This window comes from Vidua macroura, chromosome 3, assembly GCF_024509145.1.
Source record: "Vidua macroura isolate BioBank_ID:100142 chromosome 3, ASM2450914v1, whole genome shotgun sequence".
In the NCBI taxonomy this organism is placed as follows: Eukaryota; Metazoa; Chordata; class Aves; order Passeriformes; family Viduidae; genus Vidua; species Vidua macroura.
Window position 1 is genome coordinate 99478098 of NC_071573.1, and position 14236 is coordinate 99492333.

Below are 14236 nucleotides of genomic sequence, written 5' to 3' on the forward strand. Positions count from 1 at the left end.
ATGTCAACTTAAGGAATGGCCAGGGAAGAATACGTTTCCTGAATAAGAAGGGCATATCTGTAACTGCAAAGTTAACAAAGCCTTTTTGATTACAACAGTAGTGGGCACCACTGAAAGTATTATTTAAATATGTAAAATATATCTCTCTCATTAATACAGAATCATAGTAGTTAAAAACCATTAAGCAAGCAAATAGTTACTATCGGGGTGACTACATTTACTAACATTAACTCATTAAGTGCCTGAATGACCTGTTCACAATAGGCAAATATCTGCAAAGCACCGTAAAATTATGAATGATATGTTGCGTTTACTTTTCATCGTGTGCTGATCTGCAATACAGGAAACGCTTTAACCTTTTGGATATACATTATTTAATAAGTGAAAGAATACTTTTAAAACCGTCCAAAACATTTATAGGAAACATACTTTCTAAAATTTTTGTCAGGAAGAGCAATAAAAATCACTGCCATCCTTTCAAATTCAGTATTACCAAATGGTGTGTGTAAAACCTAAAAATTATCTAAAGCATTAGGGCAGGCTGCTCTTGACTTTCTGACTGAATGGATAAAAAGGATCCAGTGTGATAGCAAGGCAGAAAACAAATAAAGCAGAGGGAAAGAGATATCAAAACCCCAGTCTGACTAAAATCAGGGTGCTGCCATTAAAATAAAACAGTTCTTTCCATAGTCCTCAAGAGAATTCATTCTCATGAAGAGCAGATTTTTGTTCAAAGTACTTTTGTACCTAACAATGGCATTTAAAGGGTACATTCCAGGACACTATACTTAAATTCTGTGCAGAATTAATTAATTGTCATCATTTTCTTGTGTTGCAATTACTTAATGAGTTCAAATCATAAAGAAAAAAGTCATGTCCAATTTTGAAACCTGTATTTTGCCACCTGCACTCAATGACAGTATGAATGTATTTTCTTAGTTGTTTCAACTTCCCTACATAAAGAAGTTCTGAAAAAAACTGTACCTCTGAATTCACTCATGTTGAAGTACCAGTCTGCACTACCCTAAATCTGCCCATTTTCTGGGAGCCTTTACAACTGTTTCCATATTTCATAAAGAAGAATTAGTAAGCCTCCACAGCACACATGGGCACGCATGCCAAAACAGTAAATCAAGAGTATGAGAAGATAAATAGGAAAACAGCACATTGTACTGGCATGCAAAAGTGGTTTTTCTTAAACAGATTTGGAGACTGCACCAATAAGATGAATTTAAGTTCAAGAGTAACAAATGCTGAAAGAATCAGTCCTATTTCCACTTACCCACCCTGAAATATGCAAATCTTTTTCTATTCCTTTATGTAAATGTCCCTTCAAGTACAGAATGCAAAAAAATGTCTTTCCTGATTCTGTATCTAACAAGGATGCTCAAACAAACTAGCATACCCTTACTTATTAACAAAAAGAAAACCATAACGTGGTGTCAAAGAAGTGTATGACAACCACAACCCCATGTTAGGGGAAGTCTACCTGGGCAATCAAAGTAAGGATTTAGAAGTCAGATTATTTTATCTTAAAGATAATACAGCTGTCACTGAAACAATGAACATCCCTCCTCATCTAAACACACTCATCCACTCTCATTTCATATTCAGTTCCCCCTTTCTGAGTAGATTAATTAGTGCTAACCTACATATATGGGAAGTTCTCTTCCTCCTGGAGTTTTAGGCAAGGAGCCAAGGGCCAGAGAGTTATGACAGCAAGGAAACAACTCTGACCTAACTTAGGGTCTAGTCCTTCAGGGAGTACTGTGATGATTTCTGTGTGGCAATATCCCCAAAGCTGGGGATATATCCATCATTGCACTTGTGGTAGTAAGAACACTCATCCAACTGGAGCTAGATATTTGATGAAAACTTTACATTTCAAAATATTATGACAAAATTTTCTCGATAATTTGTTAGTTATTAATCAACCAGCTGCATTATTTTTCTCTGGTATTATTTTGTATCTGGTTTAAAATTAAGAATAAACCCCACATGGATAAACAGCTTGTGTTTACTTAAAAAATTATATGAAAATACAGAATATATGCAATTAAAATGTAGCCCTTTAACAGTAGTACTCTAGCACTAACCATCATCACAATAAATGATTGGAAATAGATATAACCACTACATTGTTTCCTTGACACTCTTCCATAATTCAGACAGCCAGATATTCTGAAGGATTTCTTTCTTTCATTATGTTACCCAGAAATATGACATGAAATTTGCATCTAAATTTCTAATTCAAGGAAAAAGCTTTTCCTCAAATTCACACACTTCTTTGGATAATGGTTCATCAATTACCAAGCATACAGAAATTGGTAGTGATAGTCATTTCATGTTTGACTACCTGTGTGCTGGAACTTCAAGGTAATTTTGCTGTTTTATACTGAAAGCATCATCAACTAACTGATGCCTGAAATTCAAAATAACTTTAAGTATTAAAAATTACATTTTGTAAAACAGTTCTATTCTAGAACAAGTATTTATGGTATTTAAGGGCAAAACTGCACTTTCATTGAAATCCCAGTTCTTGCACATTGTCTTCTGTGCCTTGTGGCTGTCTTTCCCCTCTGGCTGCAAAGCCCACTTGGCAGTGTATTACTGGGTTTAGGTACTTAAAAATAAAAGAAACCTACATTACAGCTATCAACCCCTGGAAAAGGTAAATCTTCAGGTGTTTTTAATCCATTCAGAAGGGCCATTTTAATCCATTCAGAGTAATTATACTCTTTATCAAAGAAACCTAACTATAATTTGGCATCAATGTTTACAGTTCTGTAATGTACTCTAATAGTTTGAGATAAGAAAACCCTCCAAATACTGAGATGTTTATTGCAATTCCATTTGAAAGACTCCAAAGTCTTCTAGTGACTTTGTATTTCCTCTCATTATCTTCTTTATAGCACATAGTGTTATATATTTGAAATACTTTCTACATAAAATCAAACTTGAAATACCCACTTAGAAACAATATTTCAGTAAATAGAGGGTTTAAGGCAAGTAATTCAGTTGGAAAAATTAATTTCCATTTGTTAATCCTAGACTGACACAATTTTATTCCACCCCATCAGTGCCTTGGGATACACAACGTACATTCGGCAAAGGGCACACATATGACCCTATGGACATACGTTGCAAGTCCTGAGTGCCCATTGAAATAATGGTAATATCTTCATATAAGGCGTGATCCACAGGGACATGGCATGGGAGGGGTTAATTTGTTTTGTTTCCAGTCTTGCTACTGTATGTGATTTTCCTAGGTAATGCATTCTTTTCTTACTAAATATCTTTGCAAACAAATACAAACCCCTTTAAAAGGTGCTAAAAATGGGTTTCTGAAAACATACAAAATATATTCATCATAGCATTTCCTCAATCACTGTTTTAATGCTTGATATCTGCAGGTTATTTCTTGTTTCTGACTGAAACTATTATTTGTTGTGGAATAATTGTTCTTTTGCAAAAGACTTTCTTCTTCTAGTTTTCTGGACCACACAGGCTGGACACTTTCATGCTTTTTACTTCCTTTTTGAGTCCTTTTCAATGGAAATACCAACAACACCAGGATGCTGGCAATATGAAGACAGAAATAGCAGGAGCTAAAAACCAAACAGAAATAATAAATCAATGAAACTCTGACCACTCTAACAGATATACTTTGCACATAAGATATGAAAACATTCATATTTCCTTTAAGAAAAATAAAATAAGGGGAAAATCAGAAATTAAGTCTTCCCTCACATTATTTAGGAATGTATCAAGGTATAAAGTGAACAGAAGTCTGCTTTCAACTTTTTTCACAAGTTATTTCTGGGAAGTCAATATCTAGTCTTGCTATAAAATAGTTCAAGGGCATACAGTCATTTCAGAGGTATCCTCTGGGTTTGTTTTTGACTGGGTTTTTTTCCCTGCCCCCTGAAAAATAGGTCTGTTATAAAAGTGTGAGCAACACAAGACACACTGTTCAAGCACTAGAAATACAGTTCACTCAGCTACAAATCAATCTTAGAATTGTGTCACTAAAATAGTTTCAGAAATCTCCTACCACTGAAAATACTTCTATTCCAAGGGAAAGAAAAGGAAACATGTAGAATGTGCTTACCTGTAAAAGGTGAAAGAGGGTTTTACAGAGAGCAGTACAAACGGCACGACTGTGTAACTTATTGCTGCTTGAGTTGCCATCCATGTTACAATATCATAACATAGTTTAACAGCAGGAGATTCAACAAAATAGTGTCTGATATTGTTTCTTATCTGAAAAAGCAGGTAATACTAAATTAGCTGAGGAATAAACCCTGAGAGCTCAGTTTGTTGCATTGACACAAAAGTCACAGGATGCATTTACATGCTACAGTTTGGTCAAATATATTTGAACTATTCAAAATGCCCATTAACTTCAACAAGAATTGGCTCAAATTCCCTGCAATTCATTCAGTATGGGAATTTCAACATTTATCAATTTAAACAGAATTTAAGTAAATTAATCCTACCCTAAATCCAATGCAAATTTGCAGTGCTTGTATGAATGAGGCAGACACTGTATTCTATCAAGCCATTCTGTAAATACAGAGGGTTGGAGTAAGTGAAGGCCAGAATTCTGACGAAATCTCCTATATAGTAAGCCATTTTCATACACTTGTTAATAAAATATATTTTAAGGCAAGTAGGGGATATATCAGAATATATAAAATATCAGTTCTAATTACATATTTCAGGAGCCTTAACTTCTGTCAAGTGGGATTATTAAAAATTACTCAAATTTCTATGCTGAGTCTTCTTTTGTTCTAAAATTCTGCTTATAAGATTGAATACCAGAAGTATTTAAAAAACCCAAATCCAAATCCCACATAAGGTTGGGTTCAGTTTTATTTAAGTCTATAATTATAAAGACATCAGTAAATCTTTGCCTCTCTTTCCTTTAACTGAAGTGTTATCCTTGCTCACAGTCTTACATGCTGACAAACTAAGATGGGCTCAATTCAGTCTTTGACCCCAACCTGATATCACAGTTGCCACCTCCTGGTCACCTGCACTGAAGCAGTGCTCTCTGAAAAGCTGCACACCAGAGCTGCACACTGTTCAGCTTTCTTAACCTCAGTTTCTTTAGAACTCCTCATTCCAAAGAATGTATCCAAGGCTAGCTCCTGCTGATTTAATTCTTTACATTAAAAACTCTTTTTGACCCTTCTTGTTCTTCTTACTCTAATTGCCCTGTAGATACCACATTCCCACTCAGTCTTTACTTAGTTAAGTCAAACAAGTAATTCTAGCTACATACCCTTCATTCTGCCACCTCCCTCTAGTTATTCCTATGGTCACATGCAAGGACTTGTTCCTGAGTTCTGTAGAACCCAGATAAGCTTCATAAAATTTCTTGTAATCTTGTATTTTAGGACTTGGAGAAAAACTTTTAACACAAATCTATGGCTGCCACTAGTAAACACCCAGTTATGAAATCTGTAATGATTAAAGGCAGTAAAATAAGTTGGATACATGCTTAGGCATAACAGAACGAAGTGTGGATCACTGTTGCCAAACTTTGCAATTAAAGACTAGTAGAGTTAAATAACAAATATGCTCGAACATATCTTAGTTAATATTAAGTACTTGTTGATACAGAAATTCCAAATATTTTTTACTAGCCTTTTGATTGATACATATGAATCATGAATACCATATAGTCCACTGGAGAAGCCTAGGATGAAGGGCAGTGAGCACTCCAATTTACTGGACTTGTCTCACTAGCTAAACAACTTTTATCTGTGAACTCTCCCAGAAACTTGGCTTTTGCTCCAGGCCCTGGTCGATAAATATCAAAAGTTCCCTGTGATAGATCTGGAAGAAGAAAGCACTGTCTATTGTAAAGAAAGGAGTCGGTTCTGTCAAACAAGGACTACACCCATATCTTGTGAAGAAAGAGAAGCATTTGTTTTATTGATGTAGTAGCAATCTAAATCTCAAGTACCACCTTCCCCTAGCTATTATAGCAACCACAGAGCGGTCTGCTTAATTTCTCACTCCCCTGGTTCTTTCAACAAGAAAGTGCTCTGTTACAGTCCTCTGATCTGATGTGTAATTTGCTCCTCTTTTCCACTGAGTGACTGATAAACCTGTCTCTGTTCTTATACAGCTTTCTCAGGCAGAACAGTAAGAGATTTCTTGGCAGATTTGCTGTTTCCATATGGTTCTGAATAGCAACTGCAAAAGCTTGTTAATGTGACTGCACTACTGGCTGGCCAACTTGAAATAGTAACTGCACTAGAGATTTTTATGTGCTGCTTGAGGGGGAACATGCTTTAGTTATCATTCTTACACAATAGTACTGGAGAGAAATTAGGGATGAGGCAGACTAGAAATACATAACATTGACACCCAAATTTTAAGCTACTCATCATCACTGATTTTTTCAAAATTACTTTAGATAACATCAACCCGTTCACAGCATGCTATAGTAACACACCATCAGTTAATACAGAGGAAGAGCTTCCACAAAAGATATTCTACAGAGATGTTATAGGCTGTGTATAGTCTTGTTTGTTTCCACCAATCAAGCCCTCCTTTTAATTAATCATTCCCATTTTTCTCATAATGAAAAAAGTAAACACCACTAGCAAACAGATTGTGTATCAACAGTAAAGGGCATCTTTGGAGCAATGAACATGATCAATTTGCTTTTACAAAACATATTATTTAAGAAGATACTTGGTTGGTACTTACAGCTCGTGCTGCTAATGTCATTAGTACTCCTGTTAAAAATGTTAAATAATATCCTGGATAAACCCCATGCCAGATGGCAGAAAGAATGAAGGTTTGGATCGTTGGGCTGAAGGTGGCTCGCTCATAGCATACTCTAGCAAGTCAGAAACAATTCAAAATAAGTAACATGAAACAAATCACCCAGTCTTCCTAGCTATCATTTATACTTTTACCAGTTTCATCTCCAACAAAGAAGTTTCAACGCAATTGCAGTTTTCTATTCTTTAATAATGTTGTCACTATATGACGGCTTACAAAAAATGCTTAAAGCTATTCACAGCTCTTGATTCCAGCCCTCAGTGCTAAACTTGTGCTCAGTGCCATCACACATTGTCCTTATTCCTAACGAAGTGATACATCCAAAGATGAGTTTTGGCATTAATAAGGGATCTTGAGCCATCAAAGAATGTGTTTGAAAAGCTGCACTGGAAGGCACAAACCACTGCCAGATTGTTGGGATGAGTCAGGAATGTTTTCCATAAAATAAGAGCAGCTTATAGGAACAGGGCAAAACTAATAACTACTTTCAATTTTGAATAATAAAGAAATTACAGTTGAAAATGTGTCTGTGTGACACAATTAGGTGAGCCTGACAATGAAATTGTAATAAATACTCTAGTGCTGAGAGAGTATCAAATAAGGAGAATGCTGAACTCTGTGTTATTTTAAAATTGAGACTCTGAATTACTAGGCAAGGTTCTATAATAAGGAATTCTAGAAGGAAGAAGAAGGGAAAAAGGAATCCAAGAAAGGTGGCTTCTAGAAGAAAACATTATATGACACAAAGACAAACCATCATGATGTGGAAGAATTATAGGAAACATGGTATGGTCCTGATATGGCTTCATCAAGAGTTCTTTAATGCCTTTAATGATCTGAAAACCAAAAAGCAATAGGAAATATGGAAAGAGATACAAACTAACAAAGCAAAAATAAACACCACAAGCATGCATGAGCACACATCTATGGCTAACATACAAAAATGAGTTTTAACTAATAAGCCTATAGACATGAATATGTAAAAAGGTGTTATAACCACATAACAAGTAACAGAGAAAGAGAAGAGAATGCACATCTGTTATTCAAAGATGACAAGATAATGATACTGAGAGCCACAACATCCACTACTAATCTAACTACTTTACTGCAACTTCAACATAAAGATTAGTGAAACCTACAGATGTAGCCTATATTGAAGAACAGAAGGTAAAAAGACAGGATCTGAATAGGGGAAGATTAAAAGTGTAATTTCCTAATTCAGTTTATTCCTATCAAATAGATGTGGTAAGTTTTATCTTATGAAGTCTTCAGTGGGATGTGTGCACAACCCCCTCCGCTTGCTAAAGGGCTTCACTCACAGTGGCAATTAAGATGAGAACATGGGGCTGGCCTAATACTTAAAACTATCTGAGGACATCTGCCCAAAACAGATCACCTTAAAGAGGAAAGCAACATTGGCCAGGCTGAATAGTAAACAGAGACATTTTTGACAAAGAATCCGTCAGCTTCAGGAGTAGCAAAGCATTAGGAAGCAAAGGAAAATGTGCTGAGTCAGGGAGACATCTTGGAGCAAAATACTTTTAATCAAAACCTCGTTTGACACTGCCAGAAGTCACCCCACCAACACAATGACCCCTGTCTTGACCAAGACAGAGCATCCCTGGTAGACACAGAGTAGCTGCATCCAGATAGGGGCCTGTCAGTGCAGTGCACCATGCCAGGGAGCAGTGTCTCATCCCTGTCAGCTGCAGGCACATGGATTTGTGCCAGGCTTTTCTAAGGGACATGTGAAATCACCAGATTCACACCAAGCTGGAGCACCCACATCTCCCACAGGCAGTGCATGCAAGCAGGGTTTTGTATCCCACACATCCTTAGGAGAGGAGATGCAGTTTGCATGTAATTGTGTACATACATGTGTGCTTTTTAATCTGCTTGGGATTAGTTGCAGAAGAGTGTTTAAAAATGTTTATTATACCAAAGCACTAAACACATGTGAAATGTTATGTGTTCTAATACTGTTATTAATTCTGAATGTATGTGACTGGTGGCTAATTACATCTCATTAATAAAGTGATACATGTCTTCAATCTTTATTTGGTTTAAAGTAGTGAAATTATCCCTGGAGAGCATTCAGGAGTGAACAAAAAAGTCACTAAATTAACTAACCAAATTTCAGCTGTATCAATGTAAGTGAGGTAAAACAGTACAAAAAAATTCCTCCGATCTCCATTTCAAAGAGTAAAAAGTAAACTTAAATGCTTCCATGGATTTGGCAATAATAAATCATGTTCAAATACTTCATTTGACAATCCTAGAAACAAATGAAGGAAATATGGTCATCACAACAGGTTGAGAAAATCTATTCAAATATAGGTGGTTCCATGATGCTCTAGAAGTGGGACGATGCATCAACTGTTCAGCAAGGTACTGGCTTCAGTCTGGTTTTATGATTTTTTACTAACTTAGGTGGTAAAGTGAGATGTATTTCTTCCACCTTGTCTTCCCTTCCTTTTTTGAGGTGGAAGGTGGGATGGATGAGATTAGCATTGTTTTCTTAGCAGAGAGCACTAGAATCCAAAATGATCTTGGCAGACTTGAAGGATGCTCTGAAATCAACAAGATGAAGTCCAAAGCATAGAACATCTAATAAGAAAAGTGGAAGACACAAACCAGTACCATTCCTGTAACATTACTCAAAAAGTGTAGCTGAGTATGAATATGGATCAACAGTATGAAACACTGAGTATCAGCTAAGCATGAATCAACAGTAGATTGCTGCTGCAAAAAAAGACAGATAACAGCCTTTCTAATACATCACAGTATTAACCAAGGAAAATAATTATAACTAATCCACTCAAATTAATCAACTCTGCCTCTAAAAAGTCAGGGAAAATTCTTGAAGGTCTTAGCAGAAGTACTACATCTACTCTAAGACAGGAGATTTGGAAAGATGTCAGAATTGAGCAAAAAGAACCACAGAAGTTTTGCGAACATGACCAAAGACAAATGGGATGAGATGGTTTCTTTCGAAAAGAGAAAGAACAGGCTGAGGGGAACATAACTTTCCCAGCCAGGAAATGTTATAATGATATATGCTGATATATAATGATATATGCTACTATGTAACTATCTATTTTAACTTACATGCTTGTAACAATAATGCTTTTAAATTGCTGTATACTATGATCTACATTAAATATTTACTAAACCTCTTTGTGATCTGTAGCTCCATTAACTAACTGTATTTTTTACAAGTTTGTTTTTACACACAATCAGGCTTCAACTGATGGTTCCATTTCTATGATTATCAGAAAAGAACAGAACAAATGCTAATGTCAGGTATTTCATGTGAGATAAATGACTGAAGTTTTAGGTACATCTATAAATGGTAAAAAAAGTGAGCTATTAAAAGTGGATGTTTAAAGTAATCTATGATTTTATCCTCTATGCAAATTGTTGGAACATTGCAACTAACCAAATTATTAACAAAATGTACATTCTCTACCACTATTTATGGACCTATTTTACTTGCAACAAACCTTTCACAGAACATCCATCTTTCCACACCCTTTCACTTTGACAGAATCAATTTGGACCATCCCCAAGGATTCAATTCTTATTGTTTTAAAAAATACTTATTAAAATAGATGGTTTAATTCTTCCTCACATCTTCTTTTATTATCACCCTGAGCAACTGACTTGCATTTTTTTTCTTTCAGTTTTTAAGAGCAATATTATGCTTCTTCACTAATAATTTTTGTTTAGAATCATTCCATTTAGGAGATTTGAAAATCTGTTGAAATCTAACCTCTTCCTATTATGTTTTAATATTTTTAAACTTCTGTTCTCTCACTAAATCAAAACAGCTAAATTACATATTTGGTTTTTTAAATGCTACATTTCAATACCTGCAAAAAATTGACTATCCTAGCCATAGATTCCATTGATTATTGAGCCAACCAGAATAATCACATAAAATTCAATTTCTTTTTTAAATTGGGTGAGCAAAATATTTAGGGATGAAATTATGGTAGAAAGAGAACATACTATGAAGAAATTTGATGGAAGAGACATCCAGAGACATGCCAGCTATCCTAGAATAAGGGGTAAAGTCCTCTAAGTGATCCCAAGATAGGGGTCTCAGTTAAACTTGCACCTGTGGAGAGGAGACCAGCTCAACAGTCTGACTGGAAGAAGGGAAACAGCACCCATGAGCTACTCAAGAACACTTCTGTTTTCTCCTTACCACAAAGAAGCAGAATGATGTAATTCATAGGGCACTGTACCTGTTCCCCAGGCAAGGAGAAAGAGTGCAGCTGAGAGAGAGTCATTTGGAATTTTTGCTGACAGCACATTGTAGGGTTTGATGTTTGTCATACATTCATAATGGAAGGAGCACAGAAAGTTCTTTCACAGAACATATGGAAGTTCCTGTATCACTCTGTGGCTAAAAATAATGCAGAGCCTTCACAGGCTGAGATGCACACTTTGCCTGCTGCTCTCAGCAACATGCACTGACTGAATGCTAAGGGAGGGAAAAAAGACACCTCCACAGATTAACAGTTTTAGGTTCCCTATGGCCTGTGAAGAAAAACAGATTCTAGCATAACCTGATAGTTTACACTACGAAAGAAGTCCTAAACTCAGAGACTTTACTTCAAGTATTACAAGAAGAATGTCCTGCACAGTTGCTAAACAAGTGATGTTTTGTGGGAGTTAGCTTCAAATGTTATACCATCTTCAAAGAAATATTCATCTAAGAAACTTCAGTAGAGAAAAATTTCCTTTAAGAAATAAATACCTTTTGAGCCAAAGAGCTGTTTGGATATTCCAGTTATCAAGAAACATCTTGAAACTTGTGGAAAACTGTAAAGTAAAACAAACTAATTATTTCCATAATTGCAGAGTATCACAATGTGTTTCAAAATTCTTTTGTATAAATTATAAATCCTCTCACCCAAATTTGTGATGAGTTGAATAAGTTATTTACTCAACCACTTATAACCACAGAATACTTTGGATGTCAACTGATAAGTAGAACATGTTCAAAACAGGCTATTTTCCACCCTTTTTTTAAAGGTGCGAACACATAATTTTTGACTAAGAACATATTCACTATCTAAAGGAACAAATGTGTAGGAAAAGTTATTGAAATTAAGAGCAACTACGTACATGGTCATGTGGGTTTTTTGAAAGAACCAGAAACAAACCTCTATTTGCTGGATTCTCAGATTTGATATTAGATCCCAACGTGTAACTCCATTTTTATCGTAGCCTCTAAAACCAAACCCCGCTGCATTATTAATTGCATCTGCTGCAATGAGACAAGAAACAAATTAATTATAAACTGTTTGTATTACAAACTGTGCATCACGCAACATGTAGTTTGTTCAAACACTTATTGCATTTTAAAGACTACACTTATTTTTTCTTTTAAATACTGAGGATCACTTGAACAAAGAGAAAACAATTCAAGCAACACTAGCTTCCAATTCAAAAACTTGCACAAAAGCATAAGAATGAGAGGTAGCACTAGCTACTTCACAGTACAGATGTTCCCTGTCTCCCATACCACCTACTTAGACTTGCTTGAGCAATCAGACAGAAAAACAAACTCAGTGAGATGCATCAAGACTACAAAACAGTGGCTGGTTTGAATGATTTGAAACAGCAGCTCAGTGCTCAGATGCATGCCTTTGGTCTTCATTACGCAGCAACAGTGATGCTTAAAGATTAAATTGTGTGATTCCCTCCATGCAGGTGCACATTCACAGCACCCCACAGAGAGCAGTGCAGACCTAACAGACAAAACCAGTCATTTTCTAAGGAATGCAGGGCTCGTCAAACTTCCACTAATGGCACAAGGGCTCTGTTACAACACCTTTGAATGGGAAGTGTTTACAGTGCATGTCAAAGGTCAGATGTTCCAAACAAACAGTATTTTTTCCTAGGAAAAAGCTGCTACTGTCATCTGAACTATGCAGGAAACTACAAGGGATCTCTACTGCCTGTCACTTTCAGTCATCACCTTTGTCTGAGCTTTGTTAGTTCAGACACTAAAATCTCCTCAACTGTATTTTCCAAATTAGGATGGCCACACACAAGGAAATGGGATGTGTTTGAATTTATAATATTTTTACTTCCTTGTGAATTTTTTTAAAAACATCTTTGAAAGCAACAAAATTTGCTGCCTTACATCCGATGTTGCTACGCCAACTTCACATACTGGGCAATAGTTTTATGCTCAATTAGAAACAGCTGGAGACACAAACTCCATAATCTTTCACAAGCTAGAATGCAAAGACTGTAACCAGACTAAGTACTCATTTTGTTAACTAGCATTTTAGTATTCATTTTAAATAATTAAGTTCATTAACACTTTTTTTTAAGTGTAAAGAATAGTAATGTACAACTCAAAGGTGTAACATCCAGTAAAACTCTTAAAGCCCCTCATATTCTACTCCTACAATGATAAGTTTAGATGAGACAAAGTGGAAGGAAGAAGGCTAACAAACTAGAAGTACAGAGTTGCCATAGTTTATTTTCTTTGGTATTTACCAGAGGAATGCTATCTCTACACTGCTAGCAACTGCACAAAGAGGAATCCAACTGAAGTATTAAAGGCAAAAAAAAGCCCAACTGAAATTATTCACTTTTCAGATGACTACTACTATTTATAGATGATGACACGGGTGTATAAGAGCATAATATTCAGAAGTATTTATTTCCATAACAAGCCCCAGAACTACTATATCCAGACAAGCTGAAAGCATTTAATTCAATGACCAGGAATGAAACCAGCAGCTGTAAATGAGTCATGCTTCTCTGCTACCCTAAAGCTTTCTTTATTGCATTGTTCCCACAGATTTTCTCTCAAAAGAACTATGAGACAAATACGTAAAACTGGGGAGGAGGAGGAAGCTGATGAAATCTGTTGTGTGAGCCACTTTCAAGATGTCAGCTTACTTAAATAAAGCATCTTCCTGTTGTACATGTTTTTTACAAGTAACATGAAGGCAAATGCAAAATATTCTTTAAACTGTATAATCTATTCAAGTATCTTAAATAAGTTACTAAGCATGTTATCCCAACAGTCATTCAAACTTTTAGTAAACAAAGGCTAAAACTGAATTGTCACCCATCAAATTCTGAAAATGCCACCTACTATTAACAACAGTATCATGTACCTGAATTCCAAAATATTAATTTTCCTTTGTGATTGAATAACATCAAGCAAATTACTGATAACTAACCACAGAAAGAGTTTAAAATTAACTTTGAAGATATGCCAAAAATAAAGGTATCAAAATAAATTTTTTAAAAACACAAGCATAAAGAAGGATTGTACATCAGATTAGATTTACTACTTTTTTTTCTTCTTTTAAAGTTACTGTTCATTGGAACACTATCACCCTCCAAAAAGAGTGATCGCTTTGCAAAAAGAGAGACACTATTCAATGTACTTAAT

The 14236-nt window shown here is 35.5% G+C and overlaps 1 protein-coding gene across 5 annotated transcripts in view; it reads right to left on the reverse strand.

Annotated features, from left to right (window-relative positions):
* Positions 1 to 1999: 1999 nt before the first annotated feature.
* The window catches only part of MBOAT2 (membrane bound O-acyltransferase domain containing 2), an 83840-nt gene continuing 71603 nt past the window's right edge, over positions 2000 to 14236 (reverse strand). For 4 of the 5 annotated variants that reach the window (XM_053974493.1, XM_053974490.1, XM_053974489.1 and 1 more), the window contains 5 exons: positions 11979 to 12082; positions 11570 to 11634; positions 6727 to 6859; positions 4112 to 4263; positions 2000 to 3608 (listed from right to left, as the gene is read on the reverse strand). In XM_053974493.1, the coding sequence (XP_053830468.1) occupies positions 3386 to 3608; positions 4112 to 4263; positions 6727 to 6859; positions 11570 to 11634; positions 11979 to 12082 (677 nt within the window). In that variant the 3' untranslated portion in view covers positions 2000 to 3385. Of the gene's footprint in view, positions 3609 to 4111; positions 4264 to 4499; positions 4567 to 6726; positions 6860 to 11569; positions 11635 to 11978; positions 12083 to 14236 lie in introns of those variants that run through there. The other variant, XM_053974492.1, reaches the window with a different exon arrangement.